General features: G+C 48.3%; 5 protein-coding genes across 5 annotated transcripts, besides 2 other annotated features; 3 read left to right on the top strand and 2 right to left on the bottom strand.

Moving 5' to 3' along the window:
• Positions 1-711: 711 nt before the first annotated feature.
• FPSE_03130 (uncharacterized protein) lies at positions 712-1,350 on the top strand (the record flags this gene model as incomplete). Its single annotated transcript, XM_009256249.1, has 1 exon — positions 712-1,350. The coding sequence occupies one exon, from the start codon at positions 712-714 to the stop codon at positions 1,348-1,350; it is 639 nt and encodes a 212-aa protein (XP_009254524.1).
• A 355-nt stretch (positions 1,351-1,705) lies between these two features.
• On the bottom strand, positions 1,706-2,148 carry FPSE_03129 (uncharacterized protein; the record flags this gene model as incomplete). The annotated part of the gene is made up of 2 exons (XM_009256248.1): positions 1,706-2,061; positions 2,115-2,148. The coding sequence occupies 2 exons, from the start codon at positions 2,146-2,148 to the stop codon at positions 1,706-1,708; spliced, it is 390 nt and encodes a 129-aa protein (XP_009254523.1).
• A 1,194-nt stretch (positions 2,149-3,342) lies between these two features.
• FPSE_03128 (uncharacterized protein) lies at positions 3,343-4,014 on the top strand (the record flags this gene model as incomplete). The annotated part of the gene is made up of 4 exons (XM_009256247.1): positions 3,343-3,354; positions 3,413-3,451; positions 3,537-3,611; positions 3,670-4,014. 4 exons carry the CDS (start codon positions 3,343-3,345, stop codon positions 4,012-4,014), a joined length of 471 nt encoding a protein of 156 aa, XP_009254522.1.
• Positions 4,015-7,099: 3,085 nt separating this feature from the next.
• Positions 7,100-7,132: a microsatellite.
• A 79-nt stretch (positions 7,133-7,211) lies between these two features.
• Positions 7,212-8,129, top strand: FPSE_03127 (uncharacterized protein; the record flags this gene model as incomplete). The annotated part of the gene is made up of 1 exon (XM_009256246.1): positions 7,212-8,129. One exon carries the CDS (start codon positions 7,212-7,214, stop codon positions 8,127-8,129), a length of 918 nt encoding a protein of 305 aa, XP_009254521.1.
• A 988-nt stretch (positions 8,130-9,117) lies between these two features.
• On the bottom strand, positions 9,118-11,426 carry FPSE_03126 (uncharacterized protein; the record flags this gene model as incomplete). The annotated part of the gene is made up of 3 exons (XM_009256245.1): positions 9,118-9,654; positions 9,709-10,368; positions 10,488-11,426. 3 exons carry the CDS (start codon positions 11,424-11,426, stop codon positions 9,118-9,120), a joined length of 2,136 nt encoding a protein of 711 aa, XP_009254520.1.
• A 947-nt stretch (positions 11,427-12,373) lies between these two features.
• Positions 12,374-12,408: a repeat region.
• Between the last annotated feature and the right edge of the window lie 334 nt (positions 12,409-12,742).

The raw sequence follows: 12,742 nt of genomic DNA, 5'->3' as shown, positions 1-12,742 counted from the left end.
TAAATATATCTATTTTACGTTAATTCATTTTTCACAATTCTCGCCGATCACGACCTTAAGGTGCCTAGAAAACAAAGCTGAAGAGAGTTCAAACTCAACCAACAGCTGTTTTTGGATCCTCAGGAATCCAACTCTATCCGTGGCACAAGTCCTTCAGCCACATTTACCAGGTACGAATCTTAGGAAATAAAACCACATGGTATCTCGTCGTCCATGTGGATTAGCATGCGGCTCAGTACCTATTCGCACGGCAATGCCTTATTCCACCTACCTATGTAGTCAGCTTGTGTATCCATATCTGTCGATTTCAACAAATGATTATACATAAACAGTTGTATACCTTGACAACGTTTCTTGAAAGAACTATATATTTGTAGTACCGCAATTATTTTCAATCTCTCCATTTTCTTCATAATTAAAGAACTTAGTAGTGAGCGAGTATGGAGGCTTCGGTACTCCGATCTACAATTTTAGTACAAAAGCAACAAACCAAATGGCAGAATGGAGTTTATACTTCAATGTATCACGTTCCTATCTTTTGTCATGATTTACAACGGTAAGGAGCCTTGGGAATGATATGCTGTTCAACAATTAGCGCCTCCCAGCGCTTAAACAAAGTACCTGCATGCTTGTACCCCGCCAAACTCAACCTGGACCACAACTTTTTCGCCCAGCTCATCAACCTCGATCTTTCAACCTTGATGCGCAACAATGTCCAACGCAAATTTGACCCAGGGCTCTGGGAAGAGAAGGCCAGATACGAACCGCTCAGAAAACGCACAACCAACAAAACGAACTCGAAGCGACGATGTTCAGATCCAGACCTTCGCACTTGGAGCTCCCCACGAATCTATCATCGCTGAGCTAAAGCCCAAGTACGATGTGCTTCCTGCTTCGGTCATATCATCGACGCAGATCAAAAAGCGTGTTACGCATGTCGCCAATCACTTGCTAGCACAAGGCGACCGTCCGCAAATAGCTTTGTTGTATGCGCGCACAGCCGATGTTTGCAAACTCATTACCGTGGTGGAAAAATGCAAACAAGTTTTGAGCGAGGAAGGGAAGCAATACTATCAGTACAACCAACTTTTCGATCAGCCAGAGAAGCCGAGGCGGAAGGACATTGTTGAGGAGACAATACTCGAAAAGGGTACAATGGACGAGGGAGGCGATGATTCCGGCAGCGAGGATTTCGAAGTCATGCACAGCCGATTCGAAGACGCCGTGCTGCCTCGTCCTTCCCAAAGAATCATTAAGTCAATGAGGGTTTTCCTCTCGATCGTCCCTATACCGGAATTGAAGTTAAAGAAAGGCGTCACAGTCCAATCAGGAACAGCAAAACACACTTGACCGAGGTCTCGAATATGCATCTGGAATCAATATCTGATACTTCTATGGGGGGATTATGGACCGTTCGACGTCCACAACAACAATTATTCATGGTTACAGAAAATCATGTAGCACATCATTCGAGATACCCGGCGCAGGGAACAAAGTACTCTCTGCTTCACATGTGTTTATTAGAACTTATAACACTGCACAAGGAAAATATAAGAAGACCCGGCTCAAACGCCAACAGCCCAATGTAACTTGATATGCATCCGCTTGTTTCATCTCATACGCTTCACCCGCCCCATTCGTCCACCGTTTCATATCCCGCCTGATTGCCGCGTTGCGGCTTTTGATGTTATCACTCTGATCGAGTCTAGTTGGAGTGGTTCTTGGACTTGTCGGTGATTCGGAGGACGAAGTTGACAACGACAGCCAAGAGAAGGATGATGGCCAGAACTGTAGGACCGAAACGGTCATCGAAACCAGCCTGTCCCTTCATACGTATAGACTGGGCTCGCCAATGGTAGGTCACAAGTGCATATACCATGGTACACATAGCAACGCCGGTGAATAAGAACGCCGAAATGAATGCGACTCTGTCGCCGAAGTTGAGCATACCAATGGCAAGGGCACCAAGGATAACGGTGAAGTTGAGCCATGATAAGAACGTTCGTTCGTTGGCGAAGAAGACCTTGGGCTCGACGCGAGTTGGCAGGGCGATGCGCTTGCCTAGAGAAGAGGTTAGAATACGCAAGTAGATGATGATGCTTTGGACGACGTACCGGGGGTGGTCTGGAGAAGAGGCTGAGAAGACATGGTGAAGTCGGTTGTTGATAATGGCGGGTAGCTACAGTAGCAAGCGAGTGGGTGGTGTTAAAGAACCAAGTGTAGTGCTGCTGAATATATGTATAGCTGTGCTTCTCTTGTGGCCCGAACCGATTGATCAATTGATGATGCCGATGCAAGCGATTGGTGATTAGAATTTTAACTTGGCAAGAAAATATTGACGGTTGAGAAAAAGGTTGAAGTGAAGCCGTCTGTTATGTACGACATGGTAGCGAGGAGCAGATGCGACAGCCCCACTCCTCAGTCTGTTTCTGCAAGCTTGATCCTGTTTGAGCAGGCACGTGGTTCATTGGTTGGATAAAATAGCAGCACGCGACTGCCCTGTCCAGGTACTGTCAAAAATAGCTGCAGGTACGGGAGACAGACAGACCTATTCTCACAATCCATCATGATGGAAGAAAATATCAGTTGTGTTATTCTTCCCTACATATCTACTGCAGATGCTGGCTGCACGATTGCATATGACAAGCAATGAATGAGACTGTGATCTTGATCTGAGACGCTTACAGACAGGCACTATGTGCTACTAAGACATCAGTGCGCGTCTCCATGGTACCCAATGAACAGACTTGACTACTTGCTTGGGTTAGTAGTAAAAGCCAAAAGAAAGCAACGGTTGGTGATATATATACAAAACTACGATTAATAAGACTTAACTTGCGGCTTCGACGATTTAGTTAGATCTAACCAGCCCAAGACTTGACTAGGATCACGTGCATGCCCGTCTTCAAGTTGGGAGCCTACACCGAAATAGGGAAAGACTTCCAATTCTACGACTGATGTAGCAAAGATTAGTAAATAAAAACAATGGAACAGAGATAATACCATTTGCTAATAATACAAAAATGCACATCCAAGTACTTGAATCGACGCATGACTACGGTTAATTAGACCGGGCATCGAAGAAACTCAATATGGATTGCGCATAAAGAACCCGCCTACCGGTTCAAGGTGAGGCCAGCATGTTGGTAGTGCCTTTGATAAGAGAGTGACTGCTGTGCTGTGATGCTTGTTTGTTTACTACTGACCGACCATTTTCTACCTGTACCTGGACCACCTGAACTATCTAGTCTACCTACCTATCCTACCTATCCATCTAATCCTCCACCAACCCCAGTTTCTAAACTCTGATTCCTCAACTACATACTTATATTTACTTTCAAAATGGCCACTCCTGTACGTGCAGCAATGTTTAAAATTACCTTTGCTATGTGCACAGCTAATCTCTATCTAGCCGATTCCCGCCAACCGTCTCAAGCAGATCGCCACCGATGTACGTGCTCCCCCAAACGATGCTTACCGCCGACGCTGGCAACCCATATTCTCCAACGCGCGCGTACTGATGCCAATAATATTAGGCCTGCAACAGCGCCATCGGCAATGCTGAGTTCTACGACCACGCTAAGACCGAGCAATGGAACTCGACAATCATTGTAGGTTGAAATGAAACCACTGCAACAGGCTCACGTCAGGCACTGACCGCGTATACAGAGCTCCGTGCTGAAGGCTGTCATCTCCGAGTCGACCCCCGAAGGTGCTTCCGCTCCTTCATTCAAGTTTGCCTGCAACAGCACCATCGTGCAGCACCTCGTCCCTACATCCGCTCTGAACAAGCCCCGTGGCGGCACCGAGACACAGGCCCAGGAGCCTCACATCTCCACCAGCTCCGAAGCTACCGCTACCGACGGCAAGCCTCACGTCGGCCGACGAGGAATGCACAGCGCTACCGGTGCCTACTGGGACGAGAAGAAGGACGGCATGTGGACTTTCAAGTACGACGGCGGCGAGGGCAAGGGCCTGGACGTTGTTGTCATGCTCATCTGGGTTGCCATTTGAGCTGCAAACAAAAAGATGAGCGCTCAGGGACTTTCACCCTGTTCTGAACCGAGTTAGTTTGCTTCTGACGTGCGCGACCCCTGATTCAGCCATGGCGTTGAGGGACTTGGGAAGCGTGACATTAGGACTACGAAGTGTACGATCGAGCTTCCGGTTAAGCTATCTGCCGACAACTTGGGTGTTATTGCAGACCTTGGATGTACAAAATGCGCTGGACTTGATAATATTCTACAATGCCAGACGGTTGGAGCCAGCCTCGATTCTTCTGTTCATGATGCCGCTCGCTTGGTAACGTTGAGGCTGAAGTAACATACCTGGGAAAACATAGAGATTATGTATAAGCCTTTGACCCTGCACTCTAACTCATATGCTGTGTGAGGTGACGAAGTTCCTTGGTTCAATCACATGGAAACAACTATGTCCTTCTTCTGACGTTCGGAGCCAAAGGAGTGACTGACGTGGGTAGATGGTGAAGCCTTGATTCGCACTTCCTCCTTATCAAATGATACATTCGCCAGATTGAAGAACAATATGCATAGAAAGCAAATTGCCAAAGTGGTAGTTGATTGAAACAGCATGTATTGGGTTAATTTAGCATTGCTCAGAAAACAAGTTTTGTTGGCAATGATGCCTTTCTTACGATGCTTTGGCTCCAGAGTTGAACTGGTAGGCGTTAGAAACTTCTTTCATGCGAGAGGGTGCACTACATGGCGAATAGTCACTAGCTTTCGTATTTGGTCGAATCGCAACTGTCCAACTACTCTGTACACTGGTAACTAACCTGGGCGAGTATCATTTACACAAGAAAGATGTGCAATCACCACCGGGCCTTGGGCAGTTTGTTGCACAAATGATCATTCGCACAACCAAGCGGCAGTTATCTGCCGACTTGAGGGGAATATTCCAGAATTATCTCCCGGCCATCGTGCAATACCGCACTCCCGTGTCTGGGATGGTGGAAATCAGGAGATATTCCACACGCGATAGCCCTTACTTTGGCATTAGATAAAGTCAGCGACTACTGACCCTTGAATAAAAACACCATGAGTGTGTGGGCACATCTGTCAGATCATAGATCATATAATGGGCGGCATTCGGGTGCAACCGCGCATTGGCGCAACACCATGATGGTTGTCAACGATCCATACCTGCATGCTGTTGGGTGTACACAAGCAACGAACATTACAGGTTATATAATAACAACGTAGCTGCAGGAGCTGCAGGTGAAGTTTGTCTGGGTGGCTTCCACGCGATGGACACGGAGACACCCTCCTGTTAATCCTTCTCGAAACGACAATGGCCATCAATAATCGACTGACAACTGACGGTTCAGCTTGGCTACAGAGATCAAAAAGCCACAGATGCATCGACGACTACCTTACAGCACACCACCATGCTGCATGCACATGTGGGTGGGGGTTCTGGATGCTACCATGTTCCATCGGAACTGGATGTAACTTCAATAGAGCACAACGCACGATCACGACTCAATCCATTTTAACCAGATGTGCCGCATTGGACGATAACAAAAATCACTTAGCATTAGGGAGTGGGAACCTGCAACCACCACCAATTCAATACCATAAAGTCGGAAGATGCAATTGTCCAACAGCATATATTCCTACAGCAGCAGCTCTAAGCCCGATGGCGCTGACATGATAGTCGATAAAGAGGTAGTATCTTAAAAAGGAACAGTTGTTGACTTGTATACAGGTTTTGACCTCGATCCCGGCCTATGAACACGTCAATATTCTCCTCATAATTTTTTTTCTTCTTTTTTTTGTCCTTGACTCAAGCTCAAGCTCTAGACTCTGAAGCTTCACAGTTCTTTCGATTTACTAACTTGCTTCTACCACTATGTAGAACAATATCGATAGGCTTATCCAGACATTGGCGACCCTAAATGACGATCGGCTCCGCTCCGCTCCGCACTCAGCGGGTCTCTCTCTTGGTGCGCTTGAATTGAGGGGACTAGGGAGCTAACGGGGATTTTGCTACATAGCTACTAGTATCCATAATGACGTTGAGACTGGGGTCGAGACGACTTTCTTGGACGGCGGCTTCGACATGGACGTCGTTCCGAAAGGGTATCACAGACGCAAAGCGTTAGAGACGAGGTTGCACAGTCGCTGCAAGATTCGTTGTCAGTCAGTCTATCACACTAAGACAATAGAGAAAGACCAGACCAGTCGCGTTCTCGGGAGGACTTGAAGCATAGGAGAGAGGTGCCTGTCAGGCTGTGTTTGGGCAACGATCTTCCCCACATGACATACTGTGCAGCACTTTGCGACATGACAATCGTCTGGGGAAAGACTTTTCTCGCTTCTTCCCGTCGTACGATGACAAGCTGAGGAACCGATACTGTATTGCGGTACACTGGTATGGCTTTTTGATCACCAGGCCCAGTTCCCAAACATGGATCTACCTCCGGATAGACTTTTACCGTCGTACATAGGTAGGTAGTAGGTACCATAGCGTCTTGACTCTTGCCACTAGTTCTCGAATCAGGGTCCCTGGTATCGCGCGGTCTTCGGCATCACCTACTAAGGTACCTACCTCAGATGGCCAGTAAAAAAAAGGCTGATAGAAGAAAGAAAAAGGGAAAAAGAAGTGGGAAGCACACAACTCGTCTGTGCCTCAGACAATCTAGCCATGATAGCATTAGCTTTCCATGTTCCCGCCAGGAAGTCCCTGGGCTGGGCCTCGTAGGAGCAAGACAAACAGAACTTCCATTCTCGAATTGGCCCACTAATGGTCCCGGGACCCATCACACCACCCACCAAAAACTAAACGGCGTCCACCGACCATCGGTTTCCGACCGGCTCCTGCTCCTGGACAACTCAATCGTCGTCAGTCGTCTTTATAACCGAATTGCCTCGCCACTTTACAAAACCTGCCCCTGCCCTGTCTTGAATTTTCAGCTAACAACAGCTTTGGATTTATACCCTCTTCACCTGCTCATGAACTTGCTATTGAGGCTCCAACCTCATTGATATTCATACAGCCGACGCCGCTATACATAACATCATCATCAACTCAACAAGTGGACCACTCACTCCCCTCCAGTTCACCGTATTCTCAATCCACATTACATCACATTATATTATATTATATCACAGCAACTGTGAATACATTTATAGTTCTTCGACTGCAGTCACCCAGCAACCATAATAAACTTGTCATCTCATCAAGCAACCATGGTTCAAGTACTGGCTGATCCCACATTCTCTCCCGCCGGGACACCAACCTACGAGGCCACCGATGGCCCTCTCGTGAAGCGCCCTGGTTTTGGCAGGACCGACTCATCAACCTCAATGAGCCGAGAGGAGCATGCCAAGCGGATGCAAGAACTCAACAAGAAGAGAGGAATGATGAAGGCACCCAGACGAGGCTGGTCAATGACCGACTACCAGGGCGATCACGTCCCTGCATCCCACTCTGGCGCTGCTCACATTGAGCGACAAGCTCCTATCCCTGAGAACGACTCTCCTTCTCCAACCGAACGTCAAGAGCCTGTGTTTCCCGAGTTCCCAGCTGAGGACAAGAAAATCCAGATTGCCCACCGACCTAAATTGCCTCCCCCTCGCCGTTCATACTCTGTCATGGACTATGAGCCAATCCCACAAACTCAACCACAGCCTCCCAAGGATCACACCATACTTGATCTTCCTTCCGAGCTTCACTACACCATCTTTGACCACCTCGACCCCATTGACAGCGTTTGTTTCGGCCTCACCAACTCCAACTTTTACGATATCCACCGACGGTTGCACGGTACTGTACCCCTTTCTAGCCGGTACTCAGGGCCAAACGACATGGAATGGGCCTGGCGAGGAGCTGGCCCTCTTGTTCACCGACAAGAGCGAGATCCCGAGAAAGAAGGTACCATTGAGCAGCTGCGTGTCAAGGGGCAGGTCTACTGCAGAAAGTGCGGAATCTCGCGATGCGAGCTGCACCGTCACCTCAAAGATTGGATGCCCGAGGGCTCCGAGTACTGCTCTATCAAGGAGGCCTTCGGAAAGCCCGCTGGAGAGGACGCGAAGCCATACTGCTACATGAAGTCACCCAAGAACCCACACAGATGTGGACGCCACGGAGGAAAGAAGGGTCAATAAACATTCTAGACCAAGACGAATCAAGACGAATCAGGTGGAACGATAGAACTAAAACAACCCAGAAAGGGTATGACGACATGAAAGCAACGACAACGGCAAGAGAGCCGATAAATACTGGATTATTTTTTTACTTGTTTACTATTGTGATATCACAGGAAGAACCTTCGGCTATTAGCATGTACACGCACTTTATTTTTATTCAAACTTAGCAATCATATAGATGATAAATGTCAAGTTTTGGCCAAATCACTCAAAAGCACCGTGAGGGGAAGACTCGAACAGTAGATGCAGTTGATCATCCTCATGCCATGCCATGACGCAATCAAATACCTCTCATATCATAAGTTATTATTGCCTGAGAATTAGAACCGCAGCTAAAGTGTTGCCTCGGTTCAGAGTGTCCGGATTAATCGGGCATCTAAACAATAGATCGACCTATGATACAACATTAAAGATGGATATGGATCTACAAACATGGCTTAAATTCCTCGCGTGTCAGGAGATGAATTGGACGTCATGGCTCGCTCTCATCGGTATGCGTCGTCACCGGAATATCGGATGCTATCAGTAACAAACAAGATCTTTCTTGTAGAGCTTTTGTTATCATGCGTCTCTAAGCCGTTATAGAAAAGCCTATCCATCCCGTCGTGTCTAACACGCATGTGAACTCGTCGACTACCCGTTCTAAGTAAGCCCTTCATCTAATAACAGAGGAGCGAGCAGTCATCCTCTTCAGTCCGCTCTACTCTAATCCACAGACCATGCAAAGTTGCGCCGCCACAGAAATTGACCGAAAAATAAGATAAATAAAACCCATCTGCGTCCAAGAGGTGTATGTGTCCCTTTATCATAGTAGAAATTACCCGAATCCGTAAACGCCGTTCCAGAAGGCAATAATGACAACCCCCCTCATGTCCATACTCTGCCATTTTTTGACAGTAAAAAAGAGAAATATAAACGAAAGTGCACGTCGTAGTGCTTAGGTGTTTTACCTGGGGTCCTTCCAATTGGGTGTGCAGTCTCCCTTGGCATCAATCCAGTCATTGATGCCCTGGACAAACCAGCCGCTCGTCCATTTCTCCTCTGGCTTTGGTTCCTTGCGAGGTTTTCCTCTCTTGAAGCTTTTAGCGACGCAGCAAACGTTGTTGTGATAGCGCCACTGGAAGCAACGGCGGCTGGCATTCCAGTTCTTGTCGCCTCTCTTCTGATTGTAACGGTTCTTGATCATTTTGTTACGCTCATTGTCGTCCTTGAGGCCGTAGTAATCATTCTCAGAGATGCCGAGGCCATCGCTTTCGCAAACCTTGGCACAGTGCTCTTTGGAACGGTGCGCCTGCTGCTCCACAGCGTTTTTATCGCCCTCCTTTCTTTGCCGGTTCCTTTGATGATCCGAGGCCTTGGCTTGGGCTTCAGAGCCGAAACCGATATAACAGACATCATCAGATAAGTTGTCCCATTCATCGTGCTCCGATTCCAGCTTGGGGGCCCAGAACCGATGGTACATTTCCCGAATTTGGACAGGACCCTGTTGTTTAATGTCAATTACTGTTTCCTTTCCACGGATAGTCACAAAGCATACCTTTTTGTGTCGCGTCTGCTCAAAGTGCCAAGCGTCGCTGACCTCTTCAGGGTCCATGTGGTGCATAGTCAGGAGGGGCTCGCACCAGTGGTTGTTACCAAAGGGCAAAGTAACAGGCTTCTCGCCGTTGAACATCGGGTGCGCCTGTTTGACTTTCTTGCCTGTCTCCTGGACAGCAAGGGACATGAGGTAATCACCACAACATTCGTGTGTGGCCATCATGTCGTACTTGTGTGCCAGGTCAGGGATCTGGGCCATCTTCCTCATGGTGTCACCGTGGATAACATAGCCACTACCTCCATGGGCAAAAGGCTTGCCTTTGAGCATCGCGACACTTCCGACATACGGAGTCTCTGTGCCATTGACCCTGTTGCGAAGGTACCACACCAAGTTCGGCCAGAAGACGTAGGTATCGGCCTCGGCGAACACGTACCACTCCTTATTGGGGCGCATCTCCCAGGCTTTCTCAACCATATGGAGGAACTTGTACTTATCAAGATTCCAGCCATCCTTACCAGTCAGGCCGGCGGTGCAATACTGCTGAGGGATTGGGCAATCAACTTGTGCCTTGTAAAGATCAAACTCTTTTCGGCCTCGCCTAACATCGTCCTTGACATCCTTGAGAACATCATAGATTTGGTACTTGTCAATTTGCTGGTCCTGTCCGAATTGGTTAGCTGCATCACTCGTGGAACTGTGGCTTGATATAAATTCCATAAGTGGCGCAAAGGGTCCCCCCTGCGTCACCTCCCTTGAAAAGCCAAAAATAGTTTACTTACCAAGTCAGAAAATAGGAGATAGTCGTCCAGACATTGCAGACTCGTCAAGAGATGGGCCGGGAGCTTGGTGAATGCCTCGGTGGCACCCGTTTTCATGACAAGCATGATGCCATCCGTATTAGGGAATCCTTCACAGACACCAGTCCAATTGGACAGAGGACCCGAGGGAACGTCCAATTCTGCCGTTTGTGAAGGAGTAAACGCTCCTGCGATGCTGGTTGTAGAGCTTACCTCAGAAGCTTTGGTTGCCGTTGCGCCATTGCCGTCTTTGTTTTCCAGGTACTCATGCTTCTGCGTCAGGTCAGGAACCTTAATTCCACTGGGTCGCTTATCATCGTTATCATGAAATTTGTTCTCGACTTGCTGGGGCTTGTCGTTGTCTGCCTTGTTCTCGCCGATTTTATCACCCTGCGGCTTGATCTCGATGGCCTCGGGTTTGCTGGTCTCCTCAGATGCCTCGCTATAGATTTGTGTGCTGTGGATTTGGTTGCTGGGGGTAGGTTCGATCTCGATGCTGCGATCGACTTCAAGCACTGATCCGTCGTCGTCATCATTCGACTTCTTGTCGTCTTCTGGCTGCTGGGCCACGACCGGCATCTCGAGGTTCTTGGAGGGTTCCTTCTCCTCCTCGCCAGTATATTGGGGTGAATCTGTATCGTAAGAGATCTCTCGGGCGGGTTCTGCGGGTTCTACGGGTTCTTCGTCTTTTAATATTTGGTCGTTGGTAGTTTCGTTGAGATTGGCGACGAAGCCTTCTTCGACATCGTAGGCGGCACCGTCATGGCTGAGATATTTTGTCAGGTGGCCATAAACGCCCGGGGAATCGTCGCTGAGTCGATGGAGGGGTATAACAAGCAGCAGGGTCAGGACGACGAGTGTGACGCTGATCAACCTCCAGCCTCTAGGGGTTCTCCAAGAGGAGCTTAAGTGAATACCCATTGTCAAACGCTGCTGGTGAAAACAAAACAGGAACGAAATACACGTAAGGAAGAATGGAGTGAAAAAGAACGAAAAACGGAAACGAAAAATGAGAGTGGTGCTGAGCGAGGCTATAAGTTGCAGCCTGTAAGAAAGAATGAGGGCGGGACAGGGATCGAGATAATGTGACGACAGCCCAAGAAATGGAATTCTACAAAACTGGGATCACGTTTTGTGCAGCTAACTACTCACAAGTCTTGTCCGTTCATGGATAGCATGGATGGGTAACGTGTCGATAGACACGATACTATCGTCTCCACATCATCTTATCCTACCACTCCTTCGTCTCGTATCTGCCTCACTCTATTTGTCCAATGTCTGTTTGCCTGCGAACTTCAAGTCACTTTCGTAAGTGAAGCACAAACCTGGGTGAAGCAAGGGCCCTCCCTAGTCTCTGATCCCTAGTCAAGGCCAAGCTCAGGCTTGACGCGGCGTCCCGGGAGCCACTAACCCTGTCTTGATTCTGAGTGGACAATTGTCTACATACGATTCAGGGGTGGTACAGCACTCTGCTGTACACACTGCCACCATGACAGGTCTCAGCCGCCTTGGAATGCGTTCATCTTGCGAGGGATGCTCTAAATACGAGTAAACGCCCGTAATTCCAGAGGGTCTGACTTTAATATAGTACCGCAATCCATTGCCGATGGCCGTTGGAATGTCTATGCCTGAGCGGTTGCGTCTAGAGCGCAGTCCGCAAGCTTGTGCAATTAACGCCATGTACCGGTTTGCCGTAATCAAAACTTTGCTTCCAGCGTATCTACACGGTGCCTGGGCGTCGCCCCAATGCCAATAGTCAAACCTGTGGCTGGGAATCACAGTTTCCGAATGTCCCGGAGCGAACATTTCAAAGTTGACCCCTTTTCCAAAGTCCAGTACAGACATGTGGGTATGTCATCAAATAGCTCGAGGAAGAAAAAGAAGGAGAAGAAGGAAAAAAAAAGTGAACCCTGGATCCAGCCCAGTGTCACTAGTTTCTGCTGAGATTGTTTCGTTTGTCACCGGTCGCTATCAATAGTGCCCTGTAGCGCTTCTCTAGATGAGCTTTAGATCATGCCAGGCGCGCCAGACCTTGACGGAGTGGGGGTTCTTTTCCTATTTCGCCTTTGCAGCCGTTAATGGCTTGCAGAAAAAGCCTATATAATGTTCTGCCCCTGTGGCTTGCAGCATCCTTCGGCGCAAGTTCAGCTGGCAGGCGCAATACTTCGACTTAGCCGTTGGACGAGGCTGAGGGCAATTACATACAGAACTTCCTTGTCGCTATCCCTTGCGCCAAG

The sequence above is a fragment of the Fusarium pseudograminearum genome, chromosome 1 (genome assembly GCF_000303195.2).
Source record: "Fusarium pseudograminearum CS3096 chromosome 1, whole genome shotgun sequence".
In the NCBI taxonomy this organism is placed as follows: Eukaryota; Fungi; Ascomycota; class Sordariomycetes; order Hypocreales; family Nectriaceae; genus Fusarium; species Fusarium pseudograminearum.
Note: the sequence above shows the minus strand (reverse complement) of the source record. Positions and strands in the feature narration are given on the sequence as shown.